General features: G+C 39.9%; 1 protein-coding gene and 1 long non-coding RNA gene across 4 annotated transcripts in view; one reads left to right on the forward strand and one right to left on the reverse strand.

Annotated features, from left to right (window-relative positions):
* The window catches only part of LOC135275110 (uncharacterized), a 45,836-nt gene extending 28,482 nt beyond the window's left edge, over positions 1-17,354 (reverse strand). Inside the window, exons 1-2 of the long non-coding RNA XR_010342829.1 lie at positions 16,618-17,354; positions 13,284-13,377 (exon numbers count right to left, since the gene is read on the reverse strand). This is a non-coding gene — a long non-coding RNA (uncharacterized LOC135275110). The remainder of the gene's footprint in view (positions 1-13,283; positions 13,378-16,617) is intronic.
* Positions 17,355-17,405: 51 nt separating this feature from the next.
* Positions 17,406-23,181, forward strand: part of UBLCP1 (ubiquitin like domain containing CTD phosphatase 1) — a 28,412-nt gene continuing 22,636 nt past the window's right edge. For 2 of the 3 annotated variants that reach the window (XR_001108764.2, XR_001108766.2), the window contains exons 1-2: positions 17,406-17,479; positions 22,603-22,803. Coding sequence is in view for 1 of the 3 variants with exons in the window: in XM_012461050.2 (XP_012316473.1) it covers positions 22,650-22,803 (154 nt within the window). In the remaining 2 variants the exon portion in view is untranslated. The remainder of the gene's footprint in view (positions 17,480-22,602; positions 22,804-23,181) is intronic. The other variant, XM_012461050.2, reaches the window with a different exon arrangement.

A 23,181-nucleotide genomic window follows, 5' to 3' on the forward strand; every position in this document is an offset into this window, starting at 1 on the left:
TCAAATGAAAGCTAGAGAGAATTACACATCTTATGATACTGTTTTATAACTGTAGATTACTTAAATGTGAATTTTTAAGCAAATTGTTTTCATTTTATTCTATTTGTATGTAATTACACTATTTTTGTTGTTGTTAAGTTCACTAAAATAATCAGAAACACGGCAAAAAGATAATTTTGAATATTTTCTCCTTTAGTTTTATTGCTATTAAGCGATTATATAAGTACCCAAATGGAAACATGATAGTATTATAATTATAATTCTCAGGATAGTGTTTTACAAACACACATTATATAAATGGAAGTTTTTTTAGTAAATTGCCTCAATTTTATTTGATTTCTACATAAAGTACATTCTTTACAACATTGCTATTTAACAAGTCTCTTTTGTTGGTCCAGAAAAATAGCAATAGTTTTATCTTCTAAAGTATTTTTCAATTTCTCTGACTTAGTTTCTCTGTAGTAGTTATGTAATTACACAATTGCTCAAATGGAAGCTCAATAGAACTATCATTTTTAGGATAGTATTTATCAATTTGTTTTCAAGTGGATTTCATTTTCTTCAATCTCTAGATAGTATGAAAACAGCACTTCAATTGCTGGTGTTTAACAAGTCCCCAGTAACATGAACTGTAGTTGTAGTAAGTTTTACAAGAGCAGTTGTGTAAACACTTGGAGACATTTGAAATCAAACTGAATTTGAATAAACTATTTCTGTATAGTAGGGGCTGAATTTACTCTAAATAATTAATATATTTATCTAAACAAATGTCAGTTTAAAAAGAGCTGTCTTAAAATAATTTCCTTTCCTGGCTGACTTAAAATCTAGGAGAAAACTACATTATTTTCTTCTGTCAAACATGCTATAGATCCTTAGGGACCTGGGTTTTCCTTTAGGAATCACAATCTTACACCTATTAAAGGTAAAACATGGCTGGGCATGGTGGCTCACCCTGTAAGTCCAGCACTTTAGGCGGTTGAGGCGACAAGATTTATTAAGCTCAGGAGTTCAAGACTAGCTTGGGCAACAAGGTGAGACCCTGTCTCTACAAAATAGAAACAAAAAATTATCTGAGCATGGTGGTGCATGCCTGTGATCCCAGCTACTCAGGAGGCTGAGGAAGGAGTATCACTTGAGCCCTGGATGTTGAAGCTACTGTTAGCTATAATTTTGCCACCGTACTCCTGCCTGTGGGTAACAGAGTAACACCCTGTATCAAATTTAAAAAACAAAAAGGGCAAAACATACCTTAAAAATAAAGGGGAAAAAATCTGCCTATAATCTATTTTAAGTCTTCTGTGAGGTAGTATTGCACACTGACAGCTAAGATTAAGATTTCCCTGTGGAGGGCAATGGAAAAAAACAGGTAACAAATTTTTTCACACTCAAAGTCTGTTTCTCACATATACATGCCCTCCTTCAGAGGGTTCTTTGTCTTACTGTTAGCAACTACTACAGCTTTTGTCCCTGCAGGTGCCCAAGAACTATTGAGTGAATTAAATTTCATTTTGAACCAGAGATACTAATTAAATGTATTTTAAGTGATGTCTTAAAAAGGACCAATGACTACATATTTCTCCACAAACAATGAATAAAATATGTTTAAGAGAGTTTGTAGTGGGTGCTTAAAACTATATTTTGGGGGGGCAGTGGCTTGATTTTTAAAATTTCCTGTGGCCACATTTTGGATTATTTCAATTCCAATGTGAAACCAAATTGGAGAAATTGCAAAGAAATTTTATAAAAATTATAATGAAGAAATATACAGCATAGAAGAATAAATGAGAGAGAGAATAAAGGGTTAAAAGTACAGATTCCAGAGCTGTATAGTACAGCAGCCACCAGCCACATGTGGCTATTGAGCATCTGAAATATGGCTAGCATGGACTGAGATGCATTGTGAGTATGAAGTACACCATGGATTTAACATGATTTAGTATAAAGAAAAGTCTGTGAAAGCTCTCTCTTTCTGTTTTCCCTCATCAGAACTCTACTTTTGCATTCAGAGAGGCAGGGGATGCCTCATCCTTTGAACACTGACACATTAAGAGCATCACAGAGGTAAGAACTGAACCCAAGTACAACAGGAGAGGATGTTAAGCAAGATCTAAAAATCAAGGTGATCAACAAGAACAGTAATATTTTCTTTTACAGGAAAAGAGAATGGAAGAAACAGAAGGTACTGGGGCACAATGTATAAAACACTGTGCTGTTTTTTGTTTTTTGTTTTTGAGTTGGAGTCTCACTGGGTCACCCAGGCTGAAGTGCAGTGGTACAATCTCAGCTCACTGCGATCTCTGCTTCCCGGGTTCAAATGATTCTCCTACCTCAGCCTCCCAAGTAGCTGGAATTACAGGCATGCACCACCACACCCAGATAATTTTTGTATTTTTAGTAGAGATGGTGTTTCACCATATTGGCCAGGCTGGTCTTGAACTCCTGACCTCGTGATCCATGTGCCTTGGCCTCCCAAAATGCTGGGATTACAGGCGTGAGGCACTGCGCCCAGCCCAAACACTGTTTTGAATGACTTCAGATTCTATGACTACGTGGGGGGTGGAGGGGTTTGCTGGATTGGTGCAATGTCATGTGATTACTGGAAATTCTCTTTTTTTCAATAATTTTTCAAGAATTCAGTTAAGTTAGATTTGAGCAAACTTAATTACCTTGCCAGGCATTTGTTTTTCAGAAACATAATAATCTATGTATTTTATTCAATTAGTAGTAGGCCCACGGGTTGTTTTGTAAATCATAAGTAAAATAGAGACTCTAAAAGTCATTTATTGAGCAATTACCACGTTCTGGGCAATGACCCTGTGAGAGAAATACCATTATGCCTATTTTACTAATATGAGAAATGAATCAAAAAGAGGTAAAGTAACTTGTCCAAAGAAATATGCCAAAGAAGTAGGGGAGCTCATTTGTACCCACAAATGGTTCTTCATTAATTCTCTTTCAGCTGGGGAAGAAAATTTCAAATGTAAGCATATGTCCTGATTTTATCTTATGTACATCATATTAAAACTCAGAAGGACCAGTTGGCCAATTGACATCAACCTGCACACTTTTCTCCCTCTCCCCACTCACTCAGTCTACTCAAACATTAGAAGACAGGGCTGGGCGCGGTGGTTTACGCCTGTAATCCCAGCACTTTGGGAGGCTGAGGTGGGTGGATCATGAGATCGAGATCGAGACCATCCTGGTCAACATGGTGAAACCCCGTCTCTACTAAAAATACAAAAAATTTGCTGGGCATGGTGGCGCATGCCTGTAATCCCAGCTACTCAGGAGGCTGAGGCAGGAGAATTGCCTGAACCCGGGAGGCGGAGGTTTCGGTGAGCCGAGATAGTGCCATTGCACTCCAGCCTGGGTAACAAGAGTGAAACTCCATCTCAAAAAAAAAAAAAAAAAATTAGAAGACAGAATCAAGGAGTGATTTCTTGGTGTCTGAAAAAGACTATGATGACTGAAGGAACTATAGAGAACACTAGATCACAAAATATAATTCTTGCATGGTGATGGTGAGGGTTCAGTTCTCGTTCTCCCGCATCACAATTCTATGCATATATGCCATCAGGACAAACAATTCAAATAAAGGCAAACTGCTGACTATGTGAGGGTGGGGCAGAGTGGAGAATAAATCAGCTGTTAAAATAAATCATCTGGTCAACTGTTAATCCCAGGCAAGCACAAAAACCCAGAGAACATTATGAAAGGATATTCTTAAGCACTAGGTGTTTTTAGGAATTCTAGAAACAAAGACTAAGATAACATGTTTTACAGATTATTATTATTTTTAGAGCAGTTTTAAGTTAACAGCAAAATTGAAAGGTGCATAGATGGCTAGGTGCAGTGGCTCACACCTGTAATCCCAGCACTTTGGGAGGTGGAGGTGGGCAGATCACTTGAGACCAGGAGTACCAGACCAGCCTGGCCAACATGGCGAAACTCCTTCTCTACTAAAAATACAAAAATTAAGCGGGCGGTAGTGGCATGCACCTGTAATCCCAGCTACTTGGGAGGCCGAGGCAGGATAATTGCTTGAACCCAGGAGGCAGAGGTTGCAGTGAGCTGGGATTACATCACTGCACTCCAGCCTGGGTGACACTGAGACTCCTTTGCCAAAAAAAAAAAAAAAAAAAAAAAAAAAGATACAGAAATTTCCCATATACCCACTACCCCATTTAGGAACAACAGCCTTGCCTACTACCAACATCTGCCATTAGAGTGGTATCTTCATTACAATCAATTAACTTATACTGACATATCATTATCATGCAAATATTATTAAACAATCTCTCCTTTTCTTACCTTTTTTTGTGGTTATTAGAAAATTTAAAATTACACATATGTGGCTTGTATTATATTTCTATTGGACAATGTTGCTCTAGAGTCAGCCTGCCTGGGTGTTAAATCCTCCACAAACCTGCGGTGTGAACTTAAACACTTAACATCACTATGTCTGTTTCCTTATCAGCACAATGGGCTTAAAGACAATACTTTAAAGCAAGGCTCCCCAACCTTTTTGGCACCAGGGACCAGTTTCTTGGAAGACAATTTTTCCACGGAATGGGAATGGGGGTGGGGGGATGGTTTTGGTATGAAATTTTTCCACCTCAGAGTCTCATAAGGAGTGCCCAACCTAGATCCCTCACACATGCAGTTCACAATAGAGTTCCTGTTTCTGCTCCTGTGACAATCTAATGCCACCACTGATCTGACAGGAGGCAGAGCTTGGTCGGTAATGTTCATGCGCCACACTTACCTCCTGCCATGCGGCCTGCTTCTTAACAGGCCATGGATCTGTACCCATCCGTGGCCCAGGGGTTGAGGACCCCTGCTTTAAAGGGTTAAGAGCAATTCTTAGACATACTGATGTTGGCATGTGCCAACAATTAGTAATAATAGCAAGGGCACCAGCAAAATGATCAAAGAGTGGGCCTGTTCAGAGACAGAACAGAATTGGAAGTGGGATATAGTTGAAAAATGGAAGGATCACCAGAGCAGTTTATGAAAACACACACACAAACAGAAACAATACAAAGCAAGCAGGTAGCTGGTTAATGTTTAAAGTTACATTTTCCAGGGTCATAAAAGCCTCATGCCTATATCAGATGTTACAGAGGAAATCTGGAGGAAATTGTGCCAGATGTCAGGTATGCTGCCCATTGACTGAAAATAAAAATAAATACATCTACAAAGCAAGGACAATGGTACATCTGTGGCAGTTAACTGGAGTCTTAGGCTTTCATCACCCAGCCTTGTTGAGGATGCAGAAACGGAGTTAAGTCAACATCAGAGGCAGAGAACCAAGCAACAAAATCTGATTTTAAACAGATTGCAGCCAGTGATTTTCTCAAACCATGAGTAAAACATAGACATCTATAGTTTGCCCATTTTTTGTTTGGAGACAGAAAGTTTTAATTTGATACTCATAAGCTTGTGAGAATTAAATGAAATATTACATCTATGATGTTTACATGCATGAATAATAGCTGTTATTATTATTAAAATATTAACTGGGAATATTACTATGGGAAAGTCATGAGGATAAAAAAGTTATAGGCTAGATTCACCATAAAAAAAATGATAATTGTGATTCACATCAAAATTGGAATTATTACAATATAATCAGATTCAGAGAGATTACTTTTTTTTTTTAGAGTCAGGGTCCCATTCTGTTACCCAGGCTGTTATCCAGGCTGTCCCATTCTGTTACCCATGAGTGCAGGGGCATGTTCATGGCTCACTGCAGCCTTAAACTCCTGGGTTCAAGTGATTTTCACATCTCAGTCTCCTGAGTAGCTGCGGTTACAGGCATGTACCAGCACTCCTGATTAAGTGTTTCTATTTTTAATAGAGACAGGGTCTCACTTTGTTGGCCAGGCTGGTCTCAGTCTCCTGGCCTAAAGTGATCCTCCTGCCTTAGCTTTCCAAAGTGCCGGGATTCCAGGAGTAAGCCACCACACCTAACCTCAGAGAGAGTAATTTTAAGAAAAAAATTAATGTAGAAATCACTGTTGATGTAAAATATGGGAGATTTCAAGATCAGAGAGTCATGAACTAATTTGGAACTATTTAATACTTTTTACATTTGCTAGTAACAGTGACAGCAGAAAATACATTTCCAGGTGGTATAATTTAAAACTAATGTAAATCCAAAGAGCTAAGATATGAATGGAGAAGAAGAAAATGAGTGATTTTCTTATGGATAAAATGTGACTATCATTAAAAAATAGAGTGGGTGAATGAATAATAAATTAACTAGAATATTAAGGGAAGAAAAAGAGTAACATTGAAACTTGTTAGGAAAATAATACTGTTAACTGTCAATGTAGAAGAACTTCACTTCAGGAGTGGCTATTTGGCCTACAGAGAGGCTCTCATCCCTGAGAACCCTCCCCAGTACACACGGGCAAGCTCAGGTGGAACCTGATCCCTTAGGCAGAACTGATTGGTTCAGAGACCGACATGTGGCCTAAGTGAGGGCAATAAGATTCTATCTCGGGATTTTGGAATGTGGAGTTAAGCAATACACAGACTGGGAGTCATAGTCATATGAATGGCAGTGCTCCAGAGAGAAGGCCTGTGGATATAGAATTTATTGTTGAGGATCTTGAACTCACCTTGGCTCCTGGTTCAACAACATGCATAACTGTGTCTGGTACTGTGCCCTTTCTAATAGTGCTCTCCTGCTTCCTCTCCACAACCCCCTTTAGGCTCAAGCTAGCATAGTTAAGTTTCTGTTATTTAAAACCATAACTAATATTTCAAAACAAGTCACTTGAAGACTTGATACAGTATCAAGAGAATATTTACCACTTTGATGTTTTCAATGAAATTCTAAATACTAAATGTAAATTTTCTATGAAATTTATTTAAGTATGAATGAAGCTTTGACAATTCTAAAAGAGATAAATGCAGATACCAGGGAAGTAATAATAGCTATCAATAAAGAGGAAGAGTATGATTTTTCCATTTGGCTTTATGGATTACATGATTCTTAATGTTTCTCATTTTGCAAATCGGAAGCTTGATGGAAACAGTCAAAATCTAGCCCAGGCCCACAGGCTGTTGTTTGAGAACTATTAAACCACAGAGGCTCTGAAATACAGAATGTATTTATCTTTTTGTCTTTTGGCTATTCAATAAGCTCATTTTTACAAATGGGAAATTAAGGTCAGGGGAAATTGATTTCCTCAAGGTCGGGAGGGTAATTTTAGGCAAGACTGCTTCTAGAACCCTGTCTATTGCTCTTTAGAAATAAACACATTGCTAAAAAAATGTCTCCTGAAGATTGGAAGGATAATGAATAATATGAGGTAGCCTATTCATTACAGATAGCTTATTGGTAATCAAAGCTTGCCTGGTGGTGTTGTAAATGTTTAGACTGTAACTGTCTAGACATTGCATTAATATTTTTTGAAGCATGGGAGATATTAATTTATTCACTTATGAGTCACTGTGGATATAAAAAAAAACAAATAAATGAAATTACCCTCATAATGTTAAATACCACAACATAACAGTTTGATGTTCTTTTTTAAGATTTCAAATTGAATGTTGATTAGGCAGCAATATATTATGTAAAATTTTCATCTCAGATATAGTATCATTAGTCTAGAATTTGTGGGTAGGGACATTGTAATTATTATTCCCAGGAATAAGAATATACTATCTCTAATACACATGATTTTGGATATAAAGGAGAAGCACACATTTTATTGTTCCTATTAAAACTGTGCATAGGACATCTATGGAAGGTCTGTTCTACTTCTATCCTTCAACTGAGGAAAAATTTCTATTCTATATTCTTCCCTATAAATGATGGTGAAATTAAATTACTGTAGATATTCTGCCACCCTGCAATCTTTACTAACTTTGAGATTTTCATTTTGTTTACTAAATAAAAAAACTAACATATTAACCTGTGTCAAAGAAAAGTAGAATCAGTTTTTTATAATGAGTACATATTATTATTATTATTATTATTATTTTTGAGACAGAGTTTCACTCTTGTTGCCCAGGCTGTAGTGCAATGGTGCGATCTTGGCTCACTGCAACCTCTGCCTCCCAGGTTAAAGTGATTCTCCTGACTCAGTCTCCTAAATGGCTGGGATCACAGGTGCCTGCCACCACGCCCAGCTAATTTTTTGTATTTTTAGTAGAGAGGGGGTTTCACCATGTTGGCCAGGCTGGTCTCAAACTCCTGACCTCAGGTGATCCACCCGCCTCAGCCTCCCAAAGTGCTGGGATTACAGGTGTGAGCCACCACGTCCGGCTAAGTACATATTATTTTTATAAATGAGAGAAAATACATTTTACTGTTAGAATAAGTAGAATCAAATCATGATAATGTTTTTCACTCCTGTTAGTAATTTTTCAACCCTATATTTAGGTTAAGCTTGTTATATTTATTTAGTTAGTTTTGTTTTGTTTGCTATATCATATGTGGTTATGTTTTGTTTTCAAAATGAAAAGAAAAAATTGCCTTTTTTTCTCATTGTAAAATTAATATAGAGACTTTCAGTTCCAAGACAGTTCCAGTTGCACATCTCCCTATTCTTCTGCTAAGTACAGCTAAAAACCCTGGGCAATATATGTAAAATAAATATAAGGAGACTCTGGAAGGTAGAGATGAGGCAGTTTGTCCATTTACATTAAAAAACATGCCAGCAAATTCCCTGGGCTTTCTTTTTGCTTCATATATCCCAAACTGGGTACTGGCAATACAGGCAACCTTGAAATACCAGGGGGTTCATACAACGCCCTCCATCCCTACCCTGAGCCTGCTCTTTCTAGACAAAGGAACAGGAAAGGGACAGCCTATCAAGGAAGAAAACATTTAGTTAATAACCACCTGTGTAGAAAAGCTACCATGGGAGGCCTGAGTCCGCTATCCTTAGAAATTCTTGCTTGCAAGATTCATCTTCTGCTGGCATGTGGGAACATCCTACAGTTCCTACATAGATATGAAACTTTCCCGAAATCGTAAGAATGGCTCACTGAGCCTAGACTGATGGCAAATAATTTAACTTCTGCTGCACAGCTGCTTTCCTTCTGAGAGTTTGCAATTTTATAGATGCAAGACAATGGGTATCTACATGATTGATATAGTTTGTCTGTGACCCCATCCAAGTCTCATCTGGAATTGTAATTCCCATAATTCCCACATGTTGAAGGAGGGTCCTGGTGGGAGGTGATTGAACCATAGGAGTGGTTTCCCCCATGCTGTTCTCATGATGATGAGTGAGTTTTCACATGATCTGATGGTTTTCTAAATGCCTGGAATTTCCCCTGCTTGCACATTCTCTCCTGCTGCCATGTGAAGAAGGTCCTTGCTTCCCCTTCACCTTCCACCATATTGTAAGTTTCCTGAGGCCCACCGAACTATGTGGAACTGTGAGTCAATTACACCTCTTTCCTTTATAAACTACCCAGTCTTGGGCAGTTCTTTATAGCAGCAGTTGAAGTGGACTAATACAATAATTAACTGTCCCCAAAACCTAGGGCACTGAGTCTCTAATAATCTTCCTTTGTAGACACAATTCATCCCTGTTGTCACAGTTCCCTATTAACAAAATTAAGTGTGCTCTACATAATTTCCCTGGGAGAGAATCCTTAGAACCTTGTGCCTGGTTTCCTCCAGACTTCATTCCATGAGGCTATTCCTTTTGCTCATTTTATTTGTGACTGCAACTATATGCTGAACCCTGTGAGTCCTCCTAGTGAAACACTGAACCTGGGAGTGTTCTTGGAGACCCCTGACACACTGCCATACTCCAATCAAATGTCACAGAAAAAGTAGTGGTCCCACCCCCACCCTTCAGTAGCAGCTGAATGGGAAGCCCAGAACTTATCACCCTTGCTGGACTATAGAGTCCTCTAAACCCCCACCAGGTTGGTTTCAGAGAAGGCTGAGTGGGAAGCCAAACTTTCACCATCTTCCAGTGGTAATTAGTCCCCCGATACACCCTCCAAAGTGTCAGTAGAGGCCATGTGAGGATGTAACAGTAAAACAGCAAAAGAACTAACATAACTAATCCAGTTTTTGTTTAAGGGGACTTTACTCATTCCTGCATGTAGGCTAGGATAATTTAGAACACTGAGATAATATGCAAAAACAGCAATCATATAGTCTTTAGAACTAACTCTAGGATTAAAGAAGAAGTATGTAAACAGCTAACTATGTTTTGTTAAAGATTTATAGGAACATTTGTGACATGACCAAGGACAAAGAAGTTCCCAACCACTTTGGACCCTCACTGGTGCCCAGGTGTCTGTGGTTATTGGTCACCTCTTGATCTCATCTCCCTCCTCTTCCTCTTCCCTTTAACATAAAAAGAGCCTAAGATTTGTACTGACTTAAGATGGTACTTTAGAATGATAGTCCACCATCTTCTCAGTTGGCTCTCCAAATAAATCTGCTTTTCCTTCCACCAACCATTGTTTTTCATGCCTGGCTTTCAAGCAGTGAGCAGCTGAACCTGGGTTCAGTTACAAGGGACAATAATGAGGCATCTCTCTCCCTACCAACCAGGGTAGTATCAGTGGAGGCTGAGTGGGGAGCGTGAACTCCCAACCTTGCCCAAGAGTAATGAGATACCTTTCCCACCAACCTAGGTTGTCAAAGGAGGCCTGATGGAGAGTTTTGGCTTCCTCCCCAGTCAGAGAGTTTGAAGGTGTCATCTCCCTTCTTCTAACAATTCAGTGTCAGAGAAGGCCTGATGAAACAGAAAATTTAAATAAGATTTAGCATCGAGATAATACAGATGTTGGAATGATGTTATCCTAGCCCACATAATAAGGGTTTTAAAGCAGTCATCATAAAAACGCTTTAATGAACAGCTATGAACATGCTCAAAATGAATAAAGTCTTAGCAAAAACATAGAAGATATAAAGAAAAAATAAATTGAGATTTTCATACTGAACAATACAATATCCAAAATAAAAAAAAATTAGTGGATAGAAGAAGGGAGGGGACAGAAGAAAGAATCAATGAGCCTGAAGATAGAATAGGAGAAGTTATCTAATCTGAACAATGGAGAGAAAATAGACTAAAAAAAATTAACTGAGGTTCAGGGATCAAAATATCTAACATTTGTTCTATCGGAGCCCTGGAAGGAGAGGAGAAAGAGAGCAGACCTCGAAAAGTGTTTAAAGAACTAGTGTTTGAAAATTGCCCAAATTTGGCTAAAGACATAAGCTTACAGGTTAAAGAAGCTGAGTGAGCCCCAAACAAGATCAACACAAATAAATCCCCACCTGACACATCAGTAGTCAAACTTTTGAAAACTAAAGACAAAAAAATAAAAATAAAAATCTTGAAAGCAGCAAAAGGGAAACAATGGCTTATGAGTAGGGTGAAAACCAATTAGAATTACACAGGATTTCTCATGTAAAACACTGGAGGCTAGAAGAAAGAAGCACATTTTTCAAGTGCCAAAAGAAAAGAAAAGCCAGCCCAGAATTCTGTATTCAGTGAAAATATGCTTCAGAAATAAAGGAGAAATCAAGACATTCTCAAATGAAGGAAGACTAAGAGCTTTTGTTGCTAGCAGACCTACTACGATGGTTAATTTTAGAAGTCACTCTGACTTGGTTAAGGAATACCTAGAAATCTGGTAAAGCATTATTTTTGGGTGTGACTGTGAAGATGCTTCCAGAGAAAATTAGTGTGTGAGTCTGAGTGGACTAGCTGGGGAAGATCCGCTTGCAACGTGGGCAGGCACCATCCAATCTGCTAGGGGCTCAGAGAACAAAAACAGAGAAAAGGTGAATGCATCGCTCTGTCTGCTGGAACTGGGATGTGTTTTTTCCTTTCTTGTTCTAGGAAAACAACTCCAGGCTCCCCAGTCTTTGAACTCTAGGACTTGCACCAGAGTCACCCTCCCTCCCTGACCAACTGGGTTTTCAGACCTTTGGCCTTGGACTAGGAGTTACATCACCAGCTTCCCTGGTTCTTTAGCCTTGGGGCTTGGACCTCACCATACTACCAGCATCCCAGAGACTCCAGTTTGCAGATGGGCTGCCAAGGGATTTCTCACCCTCCACAATTATATGAGCCAATCCCTGTAATAAATCCCCTTACACTTCACTTGAACTAGTAACATGTTATCACTAACAGACTGTTTTAACTTATATTTACATAACTTAAATATAATGTAAATATAACGTAATAATACCTACAGCAACCGCTACAAAATTTACTCAAAGAGATAAACTAAAACAATTATACAAAGAGATACACTCAAAACAACCGCAGACAAATCAAAATGGAATTCTAAAACAATATTCAAGAAATAGATAGAAAAACAAGAAAAAATAGAAAAACTAAAAATAGAAGCCACAAACAGAAAACAAAACATAGGTTGGAAGACTTAAGTCTCAACAGATTGCAAATTACCTTATAAACAAATGGTCTACTTTATTTCTAAAAGGCAAAACTTGGAAACAACTAAAATGCCCAATAAGTGAATGGTTAGACAAATTGTGGTAAATCCACATGGGGAATCCTACTCAGCCATAAAAAGAAATGAACTACTGATACACAAAATAGCTTGACTGGATCTCAAGGGCCTAATGATGAATGAAAAGGCTGATCTCCAAACACTTATACTGTATGATTCCATTTACATAATATTCTTGAAATGACAAAATTATAGAGGTGGAAAACAGATTAGTGGCCAGCGATTAGGAGTGGTCAGAGGAATGGGGGTGGATGTGAGTACAAAGAGGTAGCACAAGTGTGGTGATGGAATAGTTCTCCGTGTTGATCACAGAGGTAATTACATGAATCTGCATGTGATAAAATGGTGTAGAGCTATAAGTACACTCACAGCATGAATGTCAATTTTCTGGTTTTGATGTACTATAGTTATGTAAGATGTAATTCACTGGAGTGAAGGGTGCACATGACTTTTCTTTTTGCAGAAGCTTATAATAATTTAAAATTATAATTATAAAGTAACAAATATTTATAAATATAATGATCATTTATAATAATTATAAAATCTTCATAATTATTTTTAAATCATTGTAGATTCTCAGGAGAATCTACAATTCTCTTGGGAATCTACAATGATCTAAAAATAGACTTTAAAATGTCTCGCAAAAGGCCGGGCACGGTGGCTCACACCTGTAATTCCCAGCACTTTGAGAGGCCAAGACGGGTGGATTGTTTGGGTCCAGGAGGTTTGAGACCAGCTTGGGCAACATGGCAAAACTCTGTCTTTAGAAAAAACATACACGGAAAAAATTAGCTGGATATGGTAGCACGTACCTGCAGCCTAAGCTACTTGAAATGCTGATGTGGATCACCTAAGCCTGGGAGGTCAAAGCTGCAGCGAGCCTTGATGATGCTGCTGTACACCAGCCTGAGTAACAGAGCAAGATAAAAAAAAAAAAATCACATAAACTATACATATGTGTGTATGAGTGTGTATAAAGTATAGAAAAGCAAGGATAGGCACTAAAAAGTTAGCAGAGTTATTAATATATCTGTGTTATTTGGATACTGTTTAAAAGAATGCCTTTATGAAATTCTCATATAAAGAAGAAATAAAAGTAATGTAAAATCATTGTAAAAAATTCAGATATACAGAAAAATACAAACAAGAAGAAAATCACCTGTTCTATGATGCCACAAACAGAAAATTTCATTAATTCACCTAACAAATATCTACTGAGTACATCCTACAGAGCTATGATCTATCACAATTTCAGTGTGCATTTCAGAACTTTCCTGTACCTCCAGAGTTATATACAAATTGTAATCATTCACTGATACGTATCGTTACATGCATAATATATATAGCTGGCCCTCTGGATCCACAGGTTTCAAAACTACGCATTTAATCAATCTCAGGTTGAAAATATTAGAGGAAAAACCCAAAGATAATAGGACAACAATAAAAAATAATGGAAGTAAAAGCAATACAGTATACCAACTATTTACATAGCATTTCCATTGTATTAGATATTATAAGCAATTGAGAGATAATTTAAAGAATATGACAGGATGTGTATAGGTTATATGTAAATACTATGCTATTTTACATCAGGGACTTGAGCATCCAAAGATTTTGTTATTCACTGGGGGTCCTAGAACCAATGTCCTACCAATACCAGAGGACAACTGTTATGTAATATGCTCTTATTACTTAACATTCATTATTCATTCATTCAGCACATATTTATTGAGCACCTATGCTAGCCAATATCATGCTAGGTTCTGAAAATAGAAAGGTGAATAAATTGTCTGTTTTTAAACAAAATTTACTAATATGGTTTGGCTCTGTGTCCCCACTTAAAGATCATCTCAAATTATAACCTTCATGTGTTGAGGGAGGGACTTGGTGGGAGGTGATTTGATCATGGAGGTGGTTTCCTGCATGCGGCTCTCATGATAGTGAGGGAGCTCTCATGAGAGCTGATGGTTTAAAAGTGGCAGTTCCCCCTGCACACACACACTCTCTCTCTCCTGCTACCATGTAAAACATACCTTGCTTCCCCTTCACCTTCTGACATGATTGTAAGTTTCCTGAGGCCTCTCTAGCCCTGTGGAACTGTGAGTCAATTAAACCTCTTTTATTTATAAATTACGCAGACTCAGGTAGCATTTTTACAGCAGTGTAAACAAGGAATAATATGCTTATAATATAGTGGGAGAGAATGTCACTAAACAAATAATAGCTCTAAGAAATACACAATTATAGAGTATGTCAAGTTCAGACAACTATAAACAATGTTCTGAATACCATCTGTGAAAGGAAAGGGTGGTGGCTATGATGGCAAGATACCATGGCATGTTTATTATTGATGGAATGAACCAGAAGAAAGAGGCTAAGTATATAAGAGCAAAAGGGAATCCTGGATTTATAGAAAGCTTCCTTAGAAGGAAGAAGCCAGAGACCAAGTAAAAGGGTTGGCTTCAAATAGAAGGGAACTGCCTTAACTGAAATAGAAGCAAAAGTGAGGATGACTAAAGATAGGGCTTAGTTTGTAGATTTATAGGTTTGAAGAGGAATTGCCAAAATATGGGACAATGTCATCTGCCTAGAGGAAAGATGTATATTGGAAGCTGTGAGGTTTGAAGAAAACGGAGTTTTTAACTAATAGTTTAGTGAAAGGACACTGAATAGAGAAGGGCTGTAACTGGGCAGACTTCATTAAGAACCCGTATTCTGTCATATGGGGCAGATTCTAAATATTTTCAGCTCCCTTATTGTAGGCAAGATAAAGTCAAGGGAGTAGGTATTAGAAGAGAGAGATAAACTTCTAGAGGGAACTAAATTTTTAAAGAGGATTGTTTTCCAAATGGGAAGAGAGGGAAAGCTTTATGAGGTGAGTAGATCTCAGCTAGGCAAGAGAGCACACTTGCTAGAGAAAGAAAATGGCCAGAGAGAGAAAAGAGAGAAAGAAGTCTAGGGGAGATGGAGATAAAAGCCGAGTAGTGGTGGATTTCTCGCCTAGGTGCAGGAATATCCTTTTGTCTTCCAAAGTAAATGTGGTCATAGTAATATTAATAGTTTATCACCTGATGTTGTGAAATTGTTTATATATATAGACTCTTAGACCTGACCATCTATAGAGGAATTTCTAGGCATCTTTAGCTGCTACAGGGCTGCATGAATGAAGGACAAGTATATTATCCTCCACACATTAGAAGAGAGGCTCCAGGGAGCAACAGGAGACAAAAGTTCTTTTATTTTTGAGACAGAGTCTTGCTCTGTTACCCAGGCTGGAGTGCAGTGGTGTGATCTTGGCTCACTGTAACCTCCACCTCCCAGGTTCAAGTGATTCTCATCCCTCAGCCTCCCGAGTAGCTAAGATTACAGGCGCGTGCTACCATGCCTAGCTAATTTTTATATTTTTAGTAGAGATGGGGTTTCACCATGTTGACCAGGCTGGTCTCAAACTCCTGACCTCTAGTGATTTGCCTGCCTTGACCTTCCAAAGTGCTAGGATTACAGGCGTGAGCCATTGCATCCAGCCAGTTCTTTTCTTTCTTTCTTTTTTTTTTTTTTGAGACGGAGTTTTCGCTCTTGTTACCCAGGCTGGAGTGCAATGGCGCGATCTCGGCTCACCGCAACCTCCGCCTCCTGGGTTCAGGCAATTCTCCTGCCTCAGCCTCCTGAGTAGCTGGGATTACAGGCACGCGCCACCGTGCCCAGCTAATTTTTTGTATTTTTAGTATAGACGGGGTTTCATCATGTTGACCAGGATGGTCTCGATCTTTTGACCTCGTGATCCACCCGCCTTGGCCTCCCAAAGTGCTGGGATTACAGGGGTGCGCCACCACACCTGGCTAATTTTGTATTTTTAGTAGAGGTGGGGTTTCTCCATGTTGGTCAGGCTGGTCTTGAACTCCCGAGCTCAGGTGATCCGCCCGCCTCACCTTCCCAAAGTTCTGGGATTACAGGTGTGAGCCACCGGGCCTGGCAGAGGGCATACTTTTCAATGAAAAAACGTTCGAGATTTTTAAATGAGCAGATACTCATGCATTACTAGTGCAGCAAAAAAAATATCAAAAGGAGGGAAGAAAGTAAAAAATAGCGTGTGCCTCTTAACTAAAGAACTGTTAAGATACAAAACTTGGCTCTTTGCTGCCTTACCGTCACTGCCAAGAGGGAAACATTAATTAGTTACATCGCCGTCGTGCGCATTGGAAGTTTGCTATATGGAGCAGATGGGGACTGCTCCGAATTTCCATACAAATCTGACATTCTTTTCTCAGCCTTTGTGTAACCGGCTTTCCTTGCTTCAGAGGAAAGACGGTATGGAGGTGCTGATGCGAGGGTTGAGACGATTCGATACAGTATGGTAACCTCGATCGCAGCTCTCCTATGAGATTTGTTTCCTGGATTCTGAGTCACTTAAGCTTGCCCCTTCCCTTTCCTGACCCTTTTCCGTTTCCCCTTAGATTGGATATTCTCCTCAGATTCTATGTCTCTGAAATTATTAGTGTTGGCAGCCACTGGGGCCATGGAGGGGTCTCAATCTTGAGTTCTCAAAGATCACCTTTTAAGCTTCATTCGGAACACGATACAGCCACAGGAGTCCTAGCCCTGAATCTCACGAAGACCTCAATACACCTGGGAAAGCCAACACACCCAATTCCGACGCTGCTAGAGACGTCACAAGCCGCAGCACCCATCCGCTCCGGGCCCACAGCGAGCACACGCGCAGAACGAGCAAGCGGCCACCCAGGGATCGGGGCCATCTGCACAGCGGTTACAGTCTCGGAAAGCCCTGGCTTCTTCGTGGCTTTGTAGAGATCCCTTACAGCAGCCATTAAGGATTGGCACCCGAAGAGATTCCAAGGAAGCAGCCGTACGGTCCGCAACATACTTCCGTTTCAGACCACCCACTTCCGGTTTGTCAGCCGGTTCCGGTCCCGCCCTTCACTTCCGCTCGCTCTCGGTGTCACGGCGGCCGGTTCCTGCGTCTGCTGCCGCTGGTTCTGCCGCGCTCCAGGTGAGGGGTTGCGGGGCACCTTGGTGCGCTGCCCGTGGAGACGCCATTGGGGCTTGGGGACAGTGACTTTGCCGCCTGCGCGGCGTGGCTTGCACTGCGGCGGGCTGAGGATAGTGTCTGCCCTAGTCCGACGCCCAGGCCGCTGGCTTCGGCCCCCGCGACTAAGCGGGCCGCTGTCCTTCCATCCGGCCTTCTCGCCTATTTCGAGGGGTTTTGGTGTCCCCGTGGGTTTTGCGTCCCCACACTTCATTACTCCGTCTTCTGGGGCTTGTCCATCTCTCCCCTCACCCTCCTTGTTGAAGGCATCCCGGCCCTCTTGGTTCTGGAGTCTCCACCTGCCTCCTGATGCTGCCCTGAATCAGTCAGTCAGCTCAGCCCCCGACACTGCACCACCTCGCAGTTGTTGCTGGCGTGTGGTTCTCGCCGGGAGTTCTTCGTGCTTCACGGTTACCTTTTGCTGGGATTGTTGAAAGTTAACCTCCCATCAGTTCCCAAAGTGGTGTACTTCTTACTGCTGTACTTCAAAGTTCTTTATTTGCCACTTTTTGAGTGTGTGGTCCGGGACAAGTTTAATTTCTTTTCAAGTTTCTCATTTGTATAATGAGGACAGCAGCTGTTGGTCCAGGATTGTGAAGATTCAATAGGATAATTAAATTGTTTATCATGTTATTCCATCATGAACACCATGTTGCGCTTTATAGTTTACAAAGTGCTGTCACAGGTGTTACTTCATGCCTTAACACTACTGTCCAGTGAATATTAATAGCTTCATCTTGTGGTTGAGAAGACTGAGGCCGAGAGGTAGATTGACTAGGCAAAGTCAAGACAGTGTGTTAGACAGAACTCCAACCTAAACAGCTATTCTTAACTCTAGGTTGACCATATATGTGTTCTTTGCTTGCTTGTTTGGGTTTGATTGCCAACTGCACTCCTCACACCCCAAATCATTTTTCAGTTTATAAATCTGATGGGATCTGAAATGATTCAAAATACTAGAATTGGGTGAGAAAGAAGGTTAAATGTGAAAGCAGAATAGCTCATGCATTTATGTCACACCGCTTCATTGATGTTCATGTCTTAGTAATGATGAAATAAGGTTCAGTAACTTTTAAACAAATCGTAAGACTTATACATTTACATTTTTTATGGTGTTTGTTTTGTTTTGCTTGGCACTTAAGGCATTTGCCAACTTGGAATTTCCACTTGAGGGATAGGTGCTTCATAACTTTTTAAATGCTGCTTTATTAAGCATATAGAGCCCATGCCCTCTGGCACTTTTTTTTTTTTTTTAAGGATGAAAGTATTGAAGAGCCTGGAGCACTGGCTCTCAAATTTGAGCATGCATCAGAGGTGAGGAGGATGGACCTTGTTAAAACAGATTCTTAGGTCCTTTCTCACCACTCCTGATTACATTTCTACCAAATTACCAAGTGAGGTAAATGCTGTTGATTGGTCCAGGGACCACACTTTGAAAACCACTGGTCTAGAAGAGCAATGACTTGTTCAGGGTCACCTGGAACTCAGATGATCTCACTCCATACTCTGCACTACTATTTATCACAATATATGGGGTATTAGTTCTGGTTGCCTTTCTAGCTCTTTTAGGAATCATTTTTATTCTTACATCTTACAGAAAATATTTAAGCTGTATTTCAGTTTAACTCAAAAGGTCCACTTGTCTTTTTATTGAGGATTATAACATTTGTTATAGTTCTGTCTAAAATGGAATACAGTACTCAAAATTCACACGCTTGCTATACATTTTCAGTAGAACAGTTTGTAAACATTAGAGTAAATATACATTTATATTTCATGTTTGTATTCATATGAGTAAATATAGATATGAATTTATGGTGCTCTCTTCTAATTGGCCTGTTAGTATGAGACACTGTTTCCAAATTATTTTTGGATGTTGAGATTATATAATCTTGTATGCTTAAATCTGTACCCGTGGGTTTTGTATTTACTGATTGATATGGTTTGGCTGTGTCTTCACCAAAATCTCAACTTGAATTGTATCTCCCAGAACTCCTACTTGTGGGCGGGACCTAGCGGGAGGTAGTTGAATCATGAAGTCTAGTCTTCCCAGAGTTATTCTTTTAATAGTGAATAACTCTCACAATATCTGGTGGGTTTATCAGGGGTTTCCGCTTTTGCTTCTTCCTCATTCTCTCTTACCACTGCCATGTAAAAGGTGCCTTTCACCTTCTACCATGATTCTGAGGCCTCCCTAGCCATTGTGGAACTGTAAGTCCAATTAAACCTCTTTTTCTTCCCGGTCTCAGGTATGTCTTTATCAGCAGCATGAAAACAGATTAATACAGTAAATTGGTACTAGTAGAGTGGGGCATTGCTGAAAAGATACCCGAAAATGTGGAAGCAACGTTGGAACTGGGCAACAGGCAGGGTTGGAACAGTTTGGAGGGCTCAGAAGAAGACAGGAAAATGTGGGAAAGTTTGGAACTTACTAGAGACTTGTTGAATGGTTTTGCCCAAAATTCTGATTACGATATGGACTATAAGGTCCAGGCTGAGGTGTTCTCAGATGGAGATGAGGAACTTGTTGACAACTGGAGTAAAGGTGACTCTTGTTATGTTTTAGCAAAGGTACTGGTGACATTTTGCCCCTGCCCTAGAGATTTGTGGAACTTTGAACTTGAGAAAGGTGATTTAGGGTATCTGGTGGAAGAAATTTCTAAGCAGCAAGGCATTCAAGAGGTGATTTGAGTTCTGTTAAAGGCATTCAGTTTTATAAGGGAAGCAGAGCATAGACGTTTGGAAAATTTGCTGCCTGACTATGCGATAGGAAAAAAAAAAACATTTTCTGGGGAGAAACTCAAGCTGGCTGCAGAAATATGTGTAAGTAGCAAGGATCCTAATGTTAATCCCCAAGACCATTGGGAAAATGTCTCCAGGCCATGTCAGAGACCTTCATGGCAGCCCCTCCCATCATAGGCCCGGAGGCCCAGAAGGAAACAATGGTTTTGTGGGCTGAGTCCAGGGTCCCCATGCTGTATGCAGTATGGGAACTTGGTGCTCTGTGTCCCAGCAGCTCCAGCCATGGCTGAAAGGGGCCAACATCTCACAGCTTGGGCTGTGGCTTCAGAGGGTGGAAGCCTCAAGCCTTGGTAGCTTCCATGGGTACATAGCCTTGGTATTGAGCCATGGGTACATAGAAGTCAAGAATTGAGGTTTGGGAACCTGGGCCTAGATTTCAGAAGATGTATGGAAACACCTGGACGCCTTGGCAGAAGTTTGCTGCAGGGGCAGGGCCCTCATAGAGAACCTCTGCTAGGGCAGTGTGGAAGGGAAATGTGGGGTCGGAGCCCCTACACAGAGTCTCTACTGGGGCACTGCCTAGTGGAGCTGTGAGAAGAGGGCCACCATCCTCCAGACCCCAGAATGGCAGATCCACTGGCACCTTGTGCCGTGCACCTGGAAAAACTGCAGACAGTCAATGCCAGCCCATGAAAGCAGCTGGGAGGGAGGCTGTATCTTGCAAAACCACAGGGGTGGAGCTGCCCAAGACCATAGGAACCCACCTCTTGCATCAGTGTGACCTGTATATGAGACTTGGAGTCAAAGGAGATCATTTTGGAGCTTTAAAATTTGACTGCACCTCTGGATTTCAGACTTGCATGGGCCCTGTAACTCCTTTGTTTTGGCCAATTTTTCTCATTTGGAACAGCTGTATTTACCCAATACCTGTACTCCCATTGTATCTAGGAAGTAACTAGCTTGCTTTTACAGGCCCATAGATGGAAGGGACTTGCCTTGTCTCAGATAAGACTTTGGACTGTGGACTTTTGGATTAATGCTGAAATGAGTTAAGATTTTGGGGGACTGTTGGGAAGGCACGATTAGTTTAGAAATGTGAGGACATGAGATTTGGAGGGGCCAGGGGTGGAATGATATGGTTTGGCTGTGTGCCCACCAAAATCTCAACTTGAATTATATCTCCCATAATTCCCACATGTTGTGAGAGGGACCCAGGGGGAGGTAATTGAATCATGAGGGCTGGTCTTTCCCATGCTGTTCTTGTGATAGTAACTCTCATGAGATCTGATGGGTTTATCAGGGGTTTCCGCTTTTGCTTCTTCCTCATTCTCTCTTGCCATTGCTATATGTAAGAAGTGCCTTTCACCTTCTGCCATGATTCTGAGGCTTCTCCAGCCGTTATGGAACTGTAATGTCCAATTAAACCTCTTTTTCTTCCCAGTCTCAGGTATGTCTTTATTAGCAGTGTGAAAACAAACTAATACACTGATCTTTGATACCTTAACTCTTGTATGTTCAGCTGAAGAGAGGCAGTTGTGTAGGGCAAGAAACACAAGATTTAGTAGGAAGACCCGTTTTCTAACTAGCTATGTGTCTATGTGGAGATTATATAACCTCTCAAAACTCCTGTTTTCCTTAATTGTAAAAGAGGGGAAACTTATCAAATTACTTTCTCTAATAAGATTGTGTAATTTCAATTCATAAAATATGAAACAGTGGCTGTTTACTATTTATTTGGCACAGTGCCTGAAACATAGTAAGTTTTCAGTTTAAAAAGATTTTTGTTTAACCAATACTTAATTTATGTAGTATTTACTAGGTGTCACCCAAATGTTAACTAATTTAATCCTCAAAAGAGCCCTAAGAAGTAGCTAGTATCATCATCCCTATTTTACAGATGAGGAAACCTAGGCACTGAGAGTCAAGTACCTTCTCAAAGTCAGATAACTAAGTGGAAGAGAGCTGGGATCTGAACCCAGGTCATCTGGCTCTAGAGTCTATGTTCTTAACTACACCACATTACCTTTCAAATGTTAAATGAATGTGGATAGTCTGTCATGGAAGAACTTACCTGTAGCATAAACTTGACCGAATACAGCAGGAGGAATAGATAGCTCATAATTGCACATTTCCAGTTGAACAGTGAGAGAGTATTAGAAAGTAGTAACTCTAAGCAAAAAATTAGGAGTGTGGGGGAATTTAACTTTGAGTCCTAGTATCTTTTGGTGTTCTGGTAGCACTCCTGTATGGACAAAAGTTCTGTCTAAAGTGGGCTCAAACTTAAAAGTTTGTCTTCAATGTACAGTATCTATTTTAACTTAGTCACTTTTTGTCTTCCTTTCCAGGTATTTTTTTTTTCTGAAGGACAGCTGCTTCCTCATATGTTTCAAGAATGGCTCTCCCTATCATTGTAAAATGGGGTGGACAGGAGTATTCAGTGACCACACTTTCAGAAGATGATACTGTGCTTGATCTCAAACAGTTTCTCAAGACCCTTACAGGAGTGCTTCCAGAACGCCAAAAGTTACTTGGACTCAAAGTTAAAGGTAATTCCTCCCCACTTCAGATTTTTTGCATTGAATTTTTAGTATTATGAATTTTAATAGTTGTTTTGAATATAATTGTTTAATAATTTATACTTGCTATTTATTGTTTAATACGTCTTTCTTTTTGGAGATTTCTTTAGCAGAAACATTCTTAAAATTGTTTTAGTGGTAAAAGTAAAAATATTAAAGTATACTCAAAAATACCATGATTATTAAGATTATTTTTGATGTTTTAGACAGTTGATATTTGCTTGTTAAACCTTTGGCACAGAAGTCCCAGATGAAACTCACTTATTTTCTGACATCTACCTTTTAGATCAGTGTTTTCATTGTACCGTGGGCCTTGTACTCTTCCCAGATTATCTTTTCTGTTTCTAA

Source organism: Aotus nancymaae, unplaced genomic scaffold (assembly GCF_030222135.1).
Source record: "Aotus nancymaae isolate 86718 unplaced genomic scaffold, 86718_ANA_hifiasm-v0.15.2.pri h1tg000015l_0, whole genome shotgun sequence".
Lineage (NCBI taxonomy): Eukaryota > Metazoa > Chordata > Mammalia > Primates > Aotidae > Aotus > Aotus nancymaae.